The sequence below is a fragment of the Ostrinia furnacalis genome, unplaced genomic scaffold, assembly GCF_004193835.3.
Source record: "Ostrinia furnacalis isolate ACB-3 unplaced genomic scaffold, ASM419383v2 OfSCF0643, whole genome shotgun sequence".
NCBI classification, from domain to species: Eukaryota; Metazoa; Arthropoda; class Insecta; order Lepidoptera; family Crambidae; genus Ostrinia; species Ostrinia furnacalis.
The window spans coordinates 256,562-274,984 of record NW_021130882.1 but is presented as its reverse complement, the minus strand read 5'-3'; the positions used below and the strand labels follow the sequence as shown (position 1 = coordinate 274,984).

General features: G+C 35.9%; 2 protein-coding genes across 5 annotated transcripts; one reads left to right on the top strand and one right to left on the bottom strand.

Moving 5' to 3' along the window:
* Positions 1-441: 441 nt before the first annotated feature.
* On the bottom strand, positions 442-13,752 carry wde (Fibronectin-III type domain-containing protein windei). Of its 2 annotated transcripts, none has more exons than XM_028323563.1 (4): positions 13,126-13,752; positions 2,541-4,458; positions 1,525-2,457; positions 442-1,415 (listed from the first exon to the last, which is right to left on the bottom strand). In XM_028323563.1, the coding sequence occupies exons 2-4, from the start codon at positions 4,417-4,419 to the stop codon at positions 955-957; spliced, it is 3,273 nt and encodes a 1,090-aa protein (XP_028179364.1). In that variant the 5' UTR covers positions 4,420-4,458; positions 13,126-13,752; the 3' UTR covers positions 442-954. The 2 variants fall into 2 exon arrangements, with proteins under 2 accessions (XP_028179364.1, XP_028179365.1); XM_028323564.1 differs by lacking the exon at positions 13,126-13,752 and adding an exon at positions 10,023-10,153.
* Positions 13,753-14,366: 614 nt separating this feature from the next.
* On the top strand, positions 14,367-18,208 carry LOC114366635 (uncharacterized). 3 transcript variants are annotated; one of them, XM_028323565.1, is made up of 7 exons: positions 14,367-14,526; positions 14,615-14,754; positions 15,009-15,240; positions 15,612-15,764; positions 16,408-16,589; positions 17,548-17,640; positions 17,891-18,208. In XM_028323565.1, the coding sequence occupies exons 1-7, from the start codon at positions 14,494-14,496 to the stop codon at positions 18,153-18,155; spliced, it is 1,098 nt and encodes a 365-aa protein (XP_028179366.1). In that variant the 5' UTR covers positions 14,367-14,493; the 3' UTR covers positions 18,156-18,208. The 3 variants fall into 3 exon arrangements, with proteins under 3 accessions (XP_028179366.1, XP_028179368.1, XP_028179367.1); XM_028323567.1 differs by having other exon boundaries at positions 14,594-14,754; positions 17,891-18,195; XM_028323566.1 differs by lacking the exon at positions 15,612-15,764 and having other exon boundaries at positions 17,891-18,195.
* Positions 18,209-18,423: the final 215 nt, after the last annotated feature.

The window sequence follows — 18,423 nt, the reverse complement described above, 5'->3', positions numbered from 1 at the left end:
ACTGAAAGGGATAAAAAGAAAACACAAAACAAACCAAATAGCTACCAAATTGTATTTTTTTTTTGTATGTTGGATCAATGTCAATGCGCCCGAGGACCCGCACTTTTACCACAGCTTTTACAGTACATTGGATACTGGATAGATGGCAGTAAAGCCTATATTCAAAGTTTCTGATCGTGCGCGGTTCTGAATTTCTTGAGGAATTTCTGAAGCAAAATATTTTTAATTTTGATCTGTTTATTCACATAAAATAAGCTGATGTTAACTATCATCCAGTCGTGATCCAGTGTTCCAGATAGCTTCAATCGCGCGTAAAAGTGATTAGTTTTATTTAAAATAAAAGGGAATGTAAGTAGAAATGAAATAATACACAAATATTCATTTTGGATATTTTAAAATTTTAATATCAAGTACTAAACTGAAAATGTTTTGAATTGGCTAAATTGAGTACGATCAATTGCCTATCTAATTTCTTTCCAATAACATGTAATGGTTTTGACAACAATCAATGTTATTATGTAAAATATGCGCTTATTATACGTGACTATAGAGACCTAATGAAACATATTACATTTTAGGAATATTTACACTACAGGATCGCATGACAAATTACCCTACAATATTGTAACCTAATGAAATTATCACTAACAAATTAGGTAAGTAATAATTAGCAATACAACAAATCTACATAAAAATTTTACTCCCTGACTTGACATTATAATTAGTAAATCTTGAGAATTGAAAAACCAGGAACCATTATTGCTTTACAACAGCGACTTTATCCAAGTTACCAACATCTGACACATAAAACACTAAATAATCCCCTACTGTACAAATAAGATCAATAAATAACTAAACAAATATTTCTATCACTTCCAAGTTCCACTCGTATTCGCGGTTACAATGTATGACATTGCAAGCATCAAATAACATTACCAGATATTATAATCAGTCTTACATTTTATTCAGGAGAAGTATACTTCCGGGCAGACTAAAGGGACCAAGTCGAGATCTGACATCAACCGCTCGAACGGCGAAATAATATTTGAACCCTGCCATGAACTGAGTCAACGTGCACGCCATGGGTAACGGCAAGGCTTTCACATCGCCAATTTTTTTCCATAAAGCTGTACTTGGTGGCGAACTCGTCTCTTGGTAAGCGTACAGTTGGTAGCTAGCTATTTCCTCGTAACTGTCTACTTGATAGCCCTCGATCTTCCATGAGATGACTATTCCATTTTCAACTTTGGACAATTTCAGATCAGGCGCTGGTGGGAGCGCTTTCCAATTGGGCGGTTGGTACTGCTTCATGGCGTCGGGCAACGGCGCAGGGTGCCTGGTCTGGACTCGGGTTCTAACCACATTTGGCGCTGGCGCTCTTGTTAAATTTGGTATATTACATCTTTGCCTTGGACCTGAAACATTAGTTAGAATCAATCAAACATAGTACCACATTATTTTTGACATAAGAATAATGTCATGAAGTCATTTGTTTAATCATAAAATATTATAAATGTAACTTACCTGGTGCAGGCACAGATTTCAACATGATAGTTTGTCCAGGCCGGATTTGTCCTTGAGGCCCACTAATAGGTATGTACACTTTTCTGGGACTGTTGATAGATTGGTTCAATTGTGGTCTCGACGCCAGTAGATTCTGAGGGGAAACCAGTCTGACAGGGGGCGCGGGGGAGCTTCTAGGCGTCACCTTGGCAGGGGGCTCATCATCAGTCAAGTCGACCGTGACGGACTGTACCCGGTTGTGTGGTCTCTTCTCGGCCTTTTGAACTGGCGGCGACATCCTTGCTCCGTTCGGAAATTGAGGTTTAACGGGACTGCTCTGCGCTATCGGACTTTTTGCCACTGGATTAGCAGCAGCTGGAACAAGACGCGGCACTGGTATTGGCTGAGTGCTGGCTGGCTTCTGTGGTCGAAGACTTGGAGTCGGAGTTCTAGGATTCCTATTGGGAGTCGGTGGTGGCGGCTGGGTGGTGTTGCTGTTAGGAGGCTTCTTTTTTCCACCTTGACTTTTTTCAGTCATCAACACTTGCATACCCACAGATCTAGTAATTTTCAATGGAGTGATAGCAGAACCAGGCCTCTTTTTTTGTTCTTCTTGAATAGATTTTAGAACAAGTTGGAGATCTCTATTCTGCTTGCAAAGCATTAGCGATTTTTTCTTGTACTCGTCAATGCTCTGGCTCATTGATTTCAACATTCTTTTTATTTCGCCCATATTGCTTCTGTCCACAATGCTCTCCACAATTTTCGCAACACAAAATTCTTCCAATTCATCTCTTGTCATGTCAGCCAAGTTTTTCTTACAAGATTTTAGGAAATTTTCAGGTAGCAGAGGTTTAGCCGGTTTTTTGTCTTCTACATTTGGTTCTGTGATTGATTCACTCACATCCAGCTCTTTGCTTGGGGCTTTGACTTCAGAAATAGGTTCAGTCGCATCTGAAAAAATAAAACAATTCGTTATTAGAAAAGTGTAATTACAAATTGTAAGTTTTTATTTGAACTTGATTACCATTACATACCTTTTTGAACCTCGTCAACGACATCTTCAATTTTAGTTGTTTCAATACTTTCTCCATTTTCTAAATCAATTGTACATTCCGTTGGTTTATCTTCTTTTGTTACTTCTGTTTCCATAGGCTGAGCCGACTCAGCTTTGGTGTCCTTACTAACTTCTGTGTCATCTATTAGCATGATATCGTCGTCATCTTCGATGTTAATGCATTGCTTCTCCATTGGTGTTGTTTCAGCTGTCTTTTGATCTTTCGCAGGTTCTTTTGGAGCTTGTGGAGCTAGGTCTTCATCATCATCAGATAGAATATCCAGTGTGTTGGAAAGCTTCAAGACTGTAGATTTTTTAGTTTCCTCTGCTTTTACTGTTTGTGTTACGTCATCGCTCTCATTAATCTTTTGTGGTTGCTCGTCAACTTTTGATACCTCCTTAATTTCATCTACATCCAATACTTCGACTTTCTCATCCAAGCCTTGAACTATTTCATCCACTACATCGCAGTCAATTTTAACTGACTCATTTTCAGTGCTCTCTTTTGCGACAGTGACAGAAGAATCCGCATCTTTTATAATTTTGTCATTCTCAGCAACTATCTCGGAAACACTTTTAACCACTTTTTCTGGTTCAGTAGCAACATCATTCACAGTTTCTTTGCTACTTTCTAACACTTCACTGTCTTGTTCTGAATCAATTTGGATAACATCATCGTCAATTTGGACTTCATCAACCTTCGTATTGGCCGCTACTGAGGCTACAGGTTCTGGTGTATCGTCGGGCTTTTCAATATCAGCATTCGTCTCAACTTCTTTACTTATTTCTGGGACTTCATTGCTAGTTTTCTCGTCGACTACTTCGGGCACAGTTTCACTTTTTTCTGATTCAACTACCAATTTATCATCCGATGCTTTTTTATTGTCTTTAGCTGTATTAAGATCTACTATATTTTTAGGCGAAACTGCAACATCACACTTTGATTCAGCTTGCACCACACTGGAAGTGTCATCTTTCTTTAAAGAAACATTATCTGACTCATCTTCATTAATTAAAATGTCATCTTCAGATACATTTTCATCAGGGCTAATATTATCTAAGATATCATCATCAATTTGCATTTTCATCTCTGAAATAGTTTTGTCCACTTCTAGCGCCATCTCAGAGATGTCCTCATCAACGTCATCTAATATTTCAGAGGTCTTAGTTTCAATGATTTTAACTGAATCATCCGAATTAATTGTTTCAGCATCATTATTGACACTGTCCACTTTCATTTCAGTCTCTAAAACATCTAATGCTTTTTGTAATTCGACATCATTTTCCAATTTGACACATTCAGCATCCTCAACTGTTTCTTTTTTACTACTTAAGCTAATATCTTCAACTTCTTCTTTATCAAAACCATTAACTATTATATTATCCTCCTCAGTATCCATTTTTACTGGTGCACAATTTTCTTCACACTTTTGTTTATCACCATTAAAATTATCCTCAGTTGTTATGCCATTGCTATGGCTTTTTTCATAAGAATTTACATTGTTCTCTCCTTTCTCTTCAGTTTTTAAATCTAAATCACCATTTTCTGGACTTGTTTTTTCAGTAGTAGAAGCTACTTCAGGCTGTTCATTATTTGTTTCTAATTCTGATGAAGTATTTTTGGCAGTAGATGGCAGTTCTGGCAGATCTTCAGAGTTTTCTTTAAGCTCCTCATCATGAGTATCTGGTTCACTTGTTATAATGTTTTTCTGGCCCTCAATATTTTCCTTGTTTCCATTACAAATGTCGTTTTTAAGGCTTTCAATGGAATCTTTAAGGGTTGTATCCAAGGACTCCTCAATAGTAGCCATTTTCAAATTTATGTCTGCACTGGTTTCAGTTTCTAATATCAATTGCATTGTATATTTTAGTCGTCTTCATTGGAGATGGAGAAAAATCTGAAAAAATAAGAGAAAAAAAATGTTACACAATAGTTGAAAAATATTTTTATTACTTAGAAGATAATTAGTAAAGTAAGATTACAGATATTCTGCTTCATCCATTGATAGAGATTGTATACAATTGGACAATAAAAAACATATACAACACTTAGAAATCATGAATAAAAAACCTAGCTATTCATAAAGTAAAAATCAAAATAAAATAAAATCCTTTGAATCAATGTAATGGCATAACTTAAAAATATTTTATTAGAAATGTTAACTGAAAAATAAAAATAAAAAAATGACCAAGTCCATTTGGCTTTAGTTTTCTGCCATGTATAATGTGAATACCTACCTACTTAATTTCAGTTTATTTAAAGATGCCGCTTAGGTAATACAATACAGGCAAGTAAAGAAAAAAGGAAGTAATAATAACAATCTTTTGAAAAAGTAAAAACTTGGGGCCTTACCAAAAAAAAAATCAAACGCGGGTTGAACACTTGTTTAGAATGACATTTCCATACTAAAAGACAACTAAATTCAAAAGTAGTGTCCAACGCGCGTTTATCTTTTTGTGGTAAGGGAGCTAAGGTACAAAAAGAAGTACGCTTAATAATTATTACTAATTTTACTTGACTAGATATTATAAAGGTTTATAACAGAACCCTACGGAACCCCAAAAACTGAATATTCTTTTATAGGTACCACCTGCCTTTTTCATTTTGCCTTTTGCACCCAAATTCACACCAAAACAGTATGATTTTGTCTTCTAAATTTAAATAGATAGGTTACAGTAAAGTTATAAGCGATTGTCTTTTAAAAAGCCAAATTATTTAGGCAGATTTCTTATTTTTCATAACAATTTTGACGTATTTTCAAACATAAAATACTGTCAAAACCACAGTCAAAACTGACGTTATAATATCATTGGAAAACAAAATGCGATGACATTGTCAAATCGTAAAATATTCCAACAGCGCCATCTGTTGACAAGTCACAAAACTCAATAGTCTCTGTAGCGCCGCGAACGGTTGATAGAAAAAACCTTGCTAAAGCATGAGCTAAAGCAAATCGTTAGCCAACCGATCACAAACTAACAAAATAACCAGCGAGGATTTTTATTTTTATTATTTTTTAACACGATTAGTCAATTTGAGAATAACTCTAAGCATTTTTAACCCATCTCTTCGCACCCTACTAAGACAAAAGACAAAGAGTGAGCAATTAAAAAATAAAGAATGTTACCTAACCACCTGGAAACTTTTTAAGGAAAACCATCATAAAAATAGCCACAAATCCCAGATATTTTGTGGCTATTTTTATGAAGGTTTTCCTAATAATAGAAATATCTGAAAAATTATAAAAATAACCCATGGTTACTTTAAAAAAACACAATCATTTTTTGTAAGTAAGCAAAACAATGTCAAACCATTTTTAGTAAAAATACTGTATGATCTTAATTCTTATACAGTTTACAGGGGCTAAATTACAAAAAAATATATTTGTCTGTTGCTGACGGTACACTTCGATGTAAAATAAAGTGACGTCTGACATTCATTTATTTATATCTAAGGTTCCAAAATACTGGACTGTCCTATCGATGACATTGACAGTGGGGCGCCACCGTCAATACCGGATCGCTGGTTCCGATTTTTGCCATGTTGAAAACCATATAGTTGAACTATGGTAGCGCCCCCCTGTCATTGAGTTTGGTGGGCAGTGTTGTTCTTGATACGGCAATTGCCGTAATATACGGCATTCAGGCATCTTAGGCACCATAAATACGGTATACGGCAGCACTTTGATTACCGTATCAAAATATACGGCAATTGAGTAAAGTAGAGTTTTATGAGTTTTTCATGAGTTTTAGTAAACAAAAAATAAATATTTCGTCTAATGAAACGCAAAAACTTGTAAACCATAGATGAAGTAGAAGCGCCACGAAAAGAAACGCCAAAAATGCAACCTTATCTCTGAGATTTTATTGTCTAAAATCGTTATTTCCTCATTTTGGTAGATTCTTCACTTTTATTCGGGTAGGTTCTTGGACTAAATTATTCAAAACCTTAAAAAGTGAAGAATAAAATAAGTAAGTTTAAAAGTAGTATACGCATAGTACATAATACATCACTTGTCTTTTTTTAATTTAAACCTTTCAAATAAACATTTTATACAATACGGCAATTTTCTTACTTTTCCTTAAAAATCCGGCAATTTTAGAATTAGAATACGGCAACCCTAAATTTGTCAGGAACAACACTGTTGGTGGGACAGTTCAGCGTGGGTCATCTATAATTTAGCATCCAAAACTGCTGTTACAGTCAAAACCACTTTTTCACGGACTGTTATGACTGATTTTTCGTGGTCAAAAGTGGTTTTGACTAACGGCCTTGGTCAAAACCACTTTTGACTGCAAAAATCAGTCAAGTGATATTGACCGATTTCAAGGGCATCAGTTAAAACCACTTTTGACTGATTTTTGCAGTCAAAAGTGGTTTTGACCGATAATGAGTTTTGACTGTAACACTGCAATACGTGGGCGTGTTAGTGACGCATTTCGAAAAACTGATTTTAGCTCGCTCGTAATTTTTAAATTAGGCAATTATTGACTTTACTTGGTGTCTCTGAATGACTCATTCGAATCTGAATTCCAGATGTCAACTCGGGCCAACAAAGTCGTCGTCGTCGACTGATTTTTGCAGTCAAAAGTGGTTTTGATCAATTATGAGTTTTGACTGTAACACTGCAAATCTGCAATAGGTGGGCGTGTTAGTGACGCATTTCGAAAAACTGATTTTAGCTCGCTCGTAATTTTTAAATTAGGCAATTATTGACTTCACTTGGTATCTCTGAATGACTCATTCGAATTTGAATTCCAAATGTCAACTCGGGCCAACAAAATAGTGCAAATTAATAACGAAAGGGTACTTAAATCAATAAAAAGGCATTAAATAAAAGTCGTTACTTAACTAAAACATGACCCTGACAATGGCCCGGTTCCTTCATTCATCCTTGAGTAGAAGATGAGGACACTCAGGCTGGAAATATCAATTTAGAAACCCAGGAATATAAGGGATTGGAATTAAATGAAGACCCAAGAATAATGTGAATCAATGAAGTTATACCACCTACGACAAAATCGAAGTTTTTAACAGGATCAGTTCGAATTAAATAGCTGGTTTTTCTTGGGAAGATAGGGATACGTAAGCGCACAAAAATAAATTGACTAACGACAAAACTTTTGGACTAGTTACTGATAGTGGAGGATCAATAATTAATTAAAAATTCGAAAAACTTCACTGTTTAGTGTAGGGATATCTTCCATTTTTAAACTATAGGTATCTTCATACCCAATGATGAGGAAATAGCTGAAATTAATTATCGTAACTTATAACAGCTCAATTCAATAATGGTATCCCCAAAGAAAGATGATGATCTAAGAGTAAAGTTGTTGTCTCTCTCGTCTGAAGATAAATGTGTAGGTGAGTACTGTTTATTTACAAATAATTCTTGTCTGTACTCTGCATGTGTGCAGATTTAGTAAAATATTATGAATCTTCGGTAAAGTAAAAATGAAGACCTTAACATCAAGACGCGTTCTGAACCAACCTCTCAAGCAAGTCTTTTTAACACCAATCCGTGCGCTGAGAAAGTAAAACTAAAAAAATAACACGGCATTGAACGAAGCATAACGCTAAATAAACTAAAGAAGTGTTCTATTCAACGTTGGCTAAGAGAGACAATATGAAATGCCTACAAAATGATAGTTTGGCAGCCATGCAAGGGTGACCCCTCGAGGGTTTAAAAAATAGAAAGAACAGATAATGCAATTTTTTCGATGATTTAGACAAGACATTTTTTTACTCGGGTGGTTGAAAGAATTTAATATTATTTTACTCCCTAAAACAGACTCAATCATAGATTCCGATCCAGAACTACAGAGAATCGTCGTACCTGAATGAATAATTCAATTACTAAAAAGTAAATGATTACTGATGTTTTTGAGGGCAATGCCCCTACAAGCATTAATGGGGTCGGTCAATTGATAAAAAATAGGCTCTTATGGAACAAGTGAGCCCCAGCCAGCAGTCAAAATCTCAACTGAACAGACTTCGCCGTTACCACAGGCAACAGGCATCCGAATGTTCAAAGATATCCACAAATCTAATATTGCCAAAATCGAAGGTTATCCATTTTTTTATTATAATGATGCATCGTTTTGAAAATTTTAAAAACAGTTTCGGCACCGCGTGTGGAAAAATAATTCACCCGTTCTATTCAATCTCATCATTCTTTCATACCTAATACATTTCCAAACGATAGAAAAGAACTAAACGCGCAGTGCTTCACGAAAGATCTCAAAATGGCGGCCGGTCGGTGTGATAATACCGGAATAAATTCCCCACTCGGTATACTGTGTACAGCTGAACGCCAACTCGCCAGAAGACGGAGCCGACATACAGCGCTACCCATCGCACTCCGGGTGCGCATTGCCACGCGAGTGCGAAAGAGATGCCTAGCGTTTGCGGATACTCGCTAGAATGAAACGAGGTGAAGGTGGAAGACAGAACTTAGGGCTATTGAACGGAACCAGAAACCGTCCATTTGGCAACCGATTGAATAAGTTCATGATTCTCAAAAAGTCGAAATATAAGAAAAACATCGTTTCGACGAGAATATAATAAAGAAATACTAATGGCATTCGGAAGATAAAACACCCTAGAAATGGGGAATAAAAAAAAAATAAATACAGTGATAAGGTGACAAGTGACAATCTCATTAGACATGATCAGTCTTCTGAAGTAGGTAGGCTAATGAGAAAAAACATTATAATAGTCACGCACCAGGAAAGAACCTTACCGCGATAAACATAAGGACTACTTTACAAATCAAATTCAATATGAATCGGTAATGGTAGAGTCAGCAGCCATAGCTGTATTTTCATTAACGCAAAGTTGAAAATAGTAGTGTAAAACAGCTAACTAGAAATCAAATAAAATTCCTAGTGAATAACGTGAAAATTAAAACATTTATTAGAAAACATAAATAAATCAAAACATCAATAAAATTGTTACTCAATAGTCAAAGAAAAAATGAATGTCAACAAAATGAACAGCTGATAGACCAAAAACATAACCCCATTTAGTTTTTTTTTGCCGGGCGTGGTGATCCGGTTTAAATGGGTTACTTCCACATCCCACCAGTGTCAGGAATCCTGACTCAGGAGCGATGGCACCGGTTTTAGATAAAATGACACGAAATAAGACGACCTTTTTCTAAACAAATATTATTAAATAAAAAAAACACTTCAAAAAAGTGTATTTTCCTCTAAAAACGGTTTACAAATTGCCTTCCTTTATTAAGAAACAAAGCAATACCGATATCAACGCGTATTCACAGTAAAAAAAACAACTATGAAAATTCAGAACATCGATGTCTCTCACTAGAGTTTAACGTAAAAGAACATCAAAATGGGATTATAAATAAACGTTCAAATGATAATAAAAATAGTATAAACGTCACAAAAACAAAACACCATAAGCACCGCTGCTATCGACTGTACACAAGTAGGTACATACCTAAACTTCGAGCACGAGTCCAGAAGAAGAAGAGTGATCAAGAAGTAAACACTAACACGGGACGAGCGTTCATCTACGCGGTTTTAACTGTACTGACAACACGCAGAAAGAGAGAGAAGAAAATGGCGGACACATTGTAGCGTAGCGACACTAGTATTGTGGAGGGAATACGAACTAAAATAATCACAGAGCATGCCGAGCGCAGAGATTGCATCATTAGGCCTAGAGTGAGGTGGTAGTCGATGTACGAGAGAGACCGATATACGGATGTTACCGCTCGAGAGACGAGAAAAGCGAAATCGATTCGCTGAACGTGGCGCGACATTCTCTGACGCGTAAACTACTCTGTTGAGTTTGTACTTTAAACACGAGTATGTCGAGGCGAAGCGAGGGCACGTTTCCCCAGCGAGTCATTCTCTTGCGTTCTACTTCTGTTGTTGACAAATGGATCTAATTTAATACAGTCTTCTTTTTGACCTCATTATTATTATTATTGTTTATTAATAAATTTAGTATTTCCATAGGTAATTGACTCTATCTCTTTTAAACTTGATGTTTTAAGTTTTCTTTGGGAAAGGAAATAATAATTTAGTATCACAAATATCTGAATTAGTTAGTTGATTTTTTTAGGTATCCTAAAAAAATCAACGTTAGGTAAGTAGGTAGTACGAAATTAGTACTTCCCTATGTAACTCTTTTTCAGAATAGTTAGACTGTCTTGTGCAGTCTTAAATCTTCTAGAATTTCAAAAATAAGGCTGGTTATGTAGTTATTTACAGCAGATATGCGGTTTTATAAATGTTTTAATCCGACAAAATGGCGTCGTCGTACCTAGTTATCGCGAATATGCGACGTTGCCGCTCTTCCTTAGCACCGCGTTCAAGTCGAGTGGGTCGTTCGACTGGCTACCGAGAGTAGCCGAGCATTTACGAGCGGTGCCGAGCAAGCGTACGTCAACGTAACGTCATCACAAAAATAGAAGGGTCGAGCATAAAGTCATTTTTTCTCATAAAATCAGCAACATTTTATGGTAATGAGAAGCAGAATACGCAAAATACATCAATATTTGTAGCATTCATCCTTGATTGAGCAATTTCGCACCCGGTAAAATCGCCTAAGTTCCCTACTGTGATTTCAAGGTTAATTATCAAGAATGTTATATTAACAGGTCTCAAAAAAACTGAAGATCTGAAGACATAGGAACAGAAAGTAGGGTCCTAAAATATAATGACGGTTTGGTACTAAAATAATCTTTACAAATAACATGCACCTAAATCGGAATTTTAGTAATGATAAGACAGTAATAGAAATAGTGCCGATGATAAATAAAATTTACTTATGATGAAGGCATATCAATGACCTAGTTCGAAACAATATAATCCGGCTATAATGTCCCATCACTAATGAACTAATGTCGATAGAAATTACAATGATTAATGCAAGAGTAATTATTTCAATTCCGAATGCCTAAATCAATGGCGCTGTCATATCACTATCACACACCACATACTCCACAGCCAAGGCACTGCGAAAAGTGTGTCTATGAAATCAGTGTGGATACATTGCCGGCGTTGAACTACGCGAGACGAATCTTTTGAGTTTCCGCTGTAGTAAACATTCGATGGATCGGAAACAATACAGATGCCTCGCGGACAGAAGTATTAAGAGACTTCTGCAAAGAGCGGTACAGAATGAGGAATCTAGTTATGGGATTTAACTCCCTTGGCACCGTTTGACAAAAACCAATAGTAATATATCTAGCCCATAGAAGAAAACGAATACCTTGCATTCTTCTATCAATCTGGCAGAATTGAAACATAAAAAACATTGTAGTTTTGTTGTCGAGGAAGGGACGATTGACCCGTAGCTGAATAAAGAGCTAATTAAAGAAAATAATAAGTAACAGGTTCTTCAATATTTCCGATTTATGATAGAAAATGTTCGACCAACTAGGTGACCAGTTGACCAGAAAAAAAAACATAATATGATTTTTCCTTTACCCGCTTGGACATTAATACAAACAAAGGCATGGCAAGCAACATTGATCAGCTTCAGCATTCATCAAAAGAAAGAATAATTTCGCTAATGATAATGCATCATCCATCCTTGTAGTACATAATACAAAAAGTTCAGAAGAAACCTAGACAAGGTGAACCGAGCATTGATATTTGCTGCAAAAATAGAATTTTGCGATGTTGTAACTTATGAACATTTGCGGATAAGAAATAGATACAAAGAAACTAAAAAAATACCAGGCTAGATAGAACTAGCTAGTCAAATCTTGATCGATAGACGGATAGCCTAAATCCCACTACCAGTGCTCAGAGTTCAGACTAGCACGAAACTAAAGCGGTTTGGCAACGTAGCGGAATGATGAACTTCGCTGTAATGTCGTTTACGCTTACGCGTCTAGCTAGTACGGCAACGACAATGAGAGTTGAATAAATTCGCACACATTACAGAACTGCTGCAGCATGGGATTGACAGCTGTCAAATCCCATTCATGTTATCAACTGGCAATGTCAGGCAGTTCCATTAGTCAAGAGTTACCTGAATTTTATCTAGACCTGTATGTACGAAATAAATTGCTCGTAGGAAGAGCGGCAACAGCGCGTCCGTGCCGATAGGTACCAAAGTAAATTATTATTCGTCGACGTTGCCATGTAGGCGTTTCATACAACCAATCCAACTTCAAGTCCAGCAATGACTAGTTGTTTGTTGTGATCATTTTTAATAAATTAGTTTATTTTATATTTTTGTCTTCCTTTTCAATATCGTATTGTTCATAAAGTTCTCATTTTCTACTCGAGCTGATTCAGCGCATGGAAAATTGTGCTTTATTGCTTCTTTATAAGGTACAATTTGGTATATCCTATAATAATATATTTTTCTAGAAAACTTCGACTGACTAGAAAAATACCTAGATATTAATAAATAAGCAGGTATCATTAACCTGTTTTAGAGAAATACCCCTAAAGTCTGAAAACCCATGTTCTTTCATCTCGTGTAAAAGAAGAATATTTTCAAAAGAAGAATGACCAAAAATAAAATGGAGATGGCAAGCTGAAATAAAAAAAAAAACATCGTTAGTAGGTACACTCACCTCCAGAAGTTGCAGGTGATGTCCAGACAGTTCTCAACAAAATCAGCTGGCGCAGCGCTTCTTCTTTCCGACCTTGCTCCGCGCGGCGAAGATAGCGAAATGCACAACAAAACATTCCCCGACTGTCTCACGCTAGCGACCGGGGAGCGAGGGACCGGCCGCCATTTTGTTGAATGTCAAGTCGCGAGTTAGAGCGAGATAGATAGAGGCAAATATTCACATAACCTCACAACTTACATCAATAATTGTTTCAAATCAGAAGATACGTCTGTGTAGGTAGTCTTAAATCTTGTAAGTTCTTCCACTTTGTAATTAAATAATTTTGAAGATAATCTTTTAGATCTTATCGATTTTTTCAAATCTTGGGTGCTTTATATTTAGCTTTTCCACTTCTTGTATTGATTTTTGACAGAAACAGTCAACTGTTTAAAGAACTTTTACTTTTTCTGTCATTTTCACACTATTCATTCAACTGGCCAGTCCAGATTAGAAAAACTGATGTTCCAAAATAAATTCAAAAATAATTGGAATTAAAAGGGAACTTCAGAACTATAGTAGCTTCTTCCGGTTCAAAAGGGTCATATTTTTAACCGTCTCTCTTTGAAACCTAGCGTCAATGTTCCATAATAATTTGTAAGTTCACTTCACTTCTATTTAAAATGAATACTATTCAATTAAAATTTATTTCTCATACTACCCTTTCTTTATTTTGTAACATCAAACCAAGATCTCGAGTTTAGTAATGACATCTGTTATGCTGATGTTGAACTAACACAAAATAAGAAAATAAACGTACTAGTTTATTATTGTTATATTTTACTATCCGTATTGGAATTTTCAAAGCTCTGTCCGTTCTATTGTAGTTAATGAACAATAACACGATTATTTATGTATAGTATTATCTTACTAGTAATACAAGATGACTTTCACACGTAAAAGCGATAATTCCGAAATCCGAACCGAGGCCGCGAGGATCAGTCTGAACGAAGTTTCTACAAATATTGTAAGATGGCGCTAACAGACTGGAAGTGGAATTTTACCTAATAATAAAAATCATTGTGATATGTATTTTGCAAATAAACTTAATTAAAAATAAGTCGTTCTACGTAAAAAACACAATTTAATTAAATTCTTAAATAATAAATAAGCAATAGAATAGACTCAGAGAATAAACATGAAATCTTTGAGTCCTAAGAAATTAAAAAAATGTCTCTCTTCTGTCACTCACTGTCATTGTGAAATGTCATCGTGTTATTTGTAAACAAACAGAACGGTTCATATGAAATTCCAGTTTTTTGTAAATAATTAGTGAAGTGAATAATTTAAATGAAATGTTTTTAGAAGAGGCAAAAAAATAAAACATTTAAGATGTTTCTTGGCATGCTGGTGCAGTCTAAAACGGTTGAATTTCTTTTTATCTCTACTGTTCTATATTTCATAAGCTAATTTATTTTTAAATCATCTTTAGTGATCTCTACCATGATTTCAGACCATCAAGGCATTAAACCGTTACTCAGTGATCTTGCCTCATCGCTTATTCAGCCAAGCACTAGATAATACGTATACAGAACAACAGAAAGAAAAAATCCTGCAGGTTATCAATGAAGCCGATAATAACATGCTGTCTAGGTAATTAATTATAACATACTAACAATTTAATAATGGAAAATAATCCTGACTTTAACTAATCATTCTTCTCTGAAGTGGTTTCTTAGGCCACTTAAAACAAATTGAACTTCAGAGTTAACCTTAAAATTACCTGAACAACAACAACCTACCAACATAAATTATTTTTACTAATGCAAGTTTTGCTTATTTTGGAACTGAATAGTGCAGAGTAAAATTTCCAAGATTGTTAATATCCATAATTTATTCCTTTCTAGGTATGAAATACCAAAATCTAGAATAAAAAAGGTTTCCCAGTGGAAGGATACTTATGGTGGCTTAAAATCTATCTCTGACATACACTTGATAGATGGGTTCTCAGACAAAAGTGCCAAAAAACTGTTTGATAGTATATTAGATGGACCGAGTGAACCACCAACAGTTCCAAAGGCCAGTAGTAAAATTAAAGGCCAGATATTACAACCGACACTGAATGAGTCTACTAGACAGGTGATTTTTTTTTTATGGTAATGATTTCTGCAATCAGTCGCCAGACTATAATCAGATATGTTGAGTGTCATTTTATTATTAAAGAGCAGCTGGCCTATGCCTAAGCTGTCTTCTTAAATTACGTGGTTTCTTTTTAGCCCTTTAACCACGTTGTCGTTCTCCAGTAAGTAAAAAAGACAGGTGAATTTGTTTCTAACATCTATGAAATAATGTGTTATTTTGCCTTCTACTTTATGCATTACGTGCTGGCAGGTGATGTTTCTTAAGATTTTTTAAAAATATAGTACCTGTGGATTTTCATAAAAAATGGATACAGTGTTTCTCAAACACTATGTTTCTCATAGTATTGTTAATAAATCGTTTACTTCTAGAAATGCCGAACAGTCTTGGCAGTTTATGTGTCAGTGAACTCAGTGTGTTGGACGCTAATAGACAAGGAAAACTATGAGGTGGTCAATTGGAACTACTATGGCATTGACTATCCTGATGGGAAAAGGCTTCAGATTACTGATATCATGCAAATTGTAAGTTATTTAAGTTCCAGTTAATTCAACAAATGGTTATAATATTTCTGGAAACGTGTATTTCTTAGAATGATATTGTGTCATCTTAATATCATTATCATTTCAGCAGGATCAGCCTCTACGGCTTACTATTCTTGCCCCATAATGTGTTATCGAGGTTTCGCGGTTCCGTAGCGACATCTATGATGAAACACTTTACTAACTTGTCACTTTTACATCATTCCGCCAGATGGCGTTGTAATTATTTACTATTTTGCAGTTTTGGTTTGAACATTTTTCTATCACAAACTTTACAAAATGGTAACTGCTGTCTATTTCACGTAAACTTATTATTATATTAGAAAACAGCAGTATTCAAACAGCGGTTCCAGTTGGAAACTAAGATCAAATGGCGCACATAAAGACCTTCTGAAGGTTGTGCACATTATTAGCTTATGCTTTCAAGAGGAGAGCGTATCTTCTCCTTAAAGGCCGGCAACGCACCTGTAACGCCCCTGGGTCTGCGGATGTTTAGGGCGACGGTAATCACTTACCATCAGGTGATCCGTCTGCTCGTTTGCCTCGTCACATAAAAAAAAATGATATTGATAAAATTAAATTATAATATCAGTAATATCACAAATAGCAAACCTCTCTTTTTTAGGCATGGAAAGTGACCCACAAACTGCCCCAAGCCGACATCTACGTGATGAAGGCAGAGGCCACCACACTACGAGCTGGTGGAAGTGACCCCAACAACCCTAAGGTCATTGCCGTCAATCTTCAGAAGTCACAAATGATCTCGATGATCGTGGCTCTGATCAACGCTAGGAGTAACCAGATAACGTGAGTAGAAAGAACTTAACACTATCAGCTGCTGAATTATCAAAGAATACCATGCGTCCATATGTATAGCTTTATGTAGGCACTTACTGCTTTTTACGCGCCGATAAACTATATGTATAATAATATAGTTTCCTTTATTAAAAGATGAGTTTTGGGTTTTTGTGAAATCTTATATCACTGTTAGTGTGATGCTGATGGTAGTTGAAAATCTTCGAACTTCTTAAACTTACTTTAACGCCATCTATTAGCGACTACGTTTACTAAACGCATGTGTATCGTTTTGTTTTTAAATGACGACACTAGATAACGCTACTGTGATTAACTGAAAAAGGTTTGAGTTTTGATTTAATTTTTCATTTATTTAATTTAATGAGAGTTATCGCTTTTAAACTTAATAATTGGCATCACAAGAGTGAGTGACAAGATTTTACTCTGCAAGTGACGCCATCCTGGCGAGTGCAAATGTGACAGTCCTCCAAATGCTTCAGCGATCACTAGTTGGCGACACTGTTTTAGCCACTAGCACTATATGTAGATGACCCACGCTGAACTGTCCCGCCAAACTCAATGACAGGGGGGCGCTACCATCGTTCAACTATATGGTTTCCAACATGGCAAAAATCTGAACCAGCAATCCGGTATTGACGGTGGCGCCCCACTGTCAATGTCATCGACAGGACAGTCCAGTATTTTGGAACTATAGCAAGTAACAGGACTTTACTTTACAGTGGCGCCAACTGATGAGTGGTAATACGATAGCCCTCATTTTTACTTATATCTGAAAGGACCTAAAGTCCGGTCGCCAAACACGCTCGCACACACTGCGGCCGCCGGTCGCACAGTCGCGACAGCAATATAATTACGCGCGAGTGATAAGGATGGGTAGTTTGGGGTCATTGGACGAAATTCTACGTGCTCGGGGACCGGACTTTACCTGTACCCGTTTTATTTGTTCCAGGGTTGCTCAAGACGACGAGGAGGAAGAAACTAGTCAGATAGAGAAGAATTTTAAGCACAAAGTGTATTTTCTAAGGCCATCTTTACCCTACAGGTGAGCAATACTCATCTACCCATATTTTTGGCTCTATATTTTAATAGTTTCTTATACATACCTACATGAATATTGTAGAAAGAAATCAGATGCTCCGTCGTCCAAGTATACTATGCTTTATACGCGTGTAGGCAATACAAACTGATGGACTGACAAAAAACTTTTTTATCACTTAAAAGTATTAAAAATACTTAAAAATTAATAGACACGTCAATTTTCTTGATTTATTTAATCTGACATTTCTTTTTAGGCTGTACGGAACACTAGTCGGTAACGAGCGAGTGTCTACCGATCAGACGGTCGAAATGATGCTACAAAACATGAGTGCCCGTTCTACAGAAAATTTTCTACCAAAAGCATACATTTCAGAAGAACTAAAATCCGATTTTCGGTCTAGAAACGAACTGGAAAGGGATATGTTAGGTCACTGCTTGTTATTGACATTGACTTTTATGGATCTATGTATTTATAAGAATCAGGAAAGTATCCAGAAGTTGAACAAACGTGGAGAGTAACAATTTGTAAATAACTCTAGGTTGTTAATGTTGTAGATAGTTATAGTTTTTATGAATAAACAATTTTGAAAGTTACTTATGTTTTTATGTGCCTTTTCCCGAGATCTAAAGACAAATGTCCCGAATTTATTCTCTGAATTAGTTTTCTTTTTCCTTGTACAGGATAGAATTTTGCAATGCCACCTTTTACTTAAAGAAAGCATTCCTTTATTTAAAAAAAAAAAGAAACTACATTAAAACATATTGTTCTGATCTTCTGAAGTTACTG

Bases quoted from the DNA above. Each gene is read 5' to 3' on its own strand.
- LOC114366635 (XM_028323565.1), top strand. From the start codon at position 14,494: ATGTTTCTTGGCATGCTGGTGCAGTCTAAAACG. The intron at 16,590-17,547 runs GTGAGTAGAAAG...TATTTGTTCCAG, and splicing joins GCTAGGAGTAACCAGATAAC to GGTTGCTCAAGACGACGAGG. The intron at 17,641-17,890 runs GTGAGCAATACT...ATTTCTTTTTAG, and splicing joins AGGCCATCTTTACCCTACAG to GCTGTACGGAACACTAGTCG.
- wde (XM_028323563.1), bottom strand. From the start codon at position 4,419: ATGCAATTGATATTAGAAACTGAAACCAGTGCAGACATAAATTTGAAA. The intron at 2,458-2,540 runs GTATGTAATGGT...TTATTTTTTCAG, and splicing joins CGTTGACGAGGTTCAAAAAG to ATGCGACTGAACCTATTTCT. The intron at 1,416-1,524 runs GTAAGTTACATT...CTAATGTTTCAG, and splicing joins GAAATCTGTGCCTGCACCAG to GTCCAAGGCAAAGATGTAAT.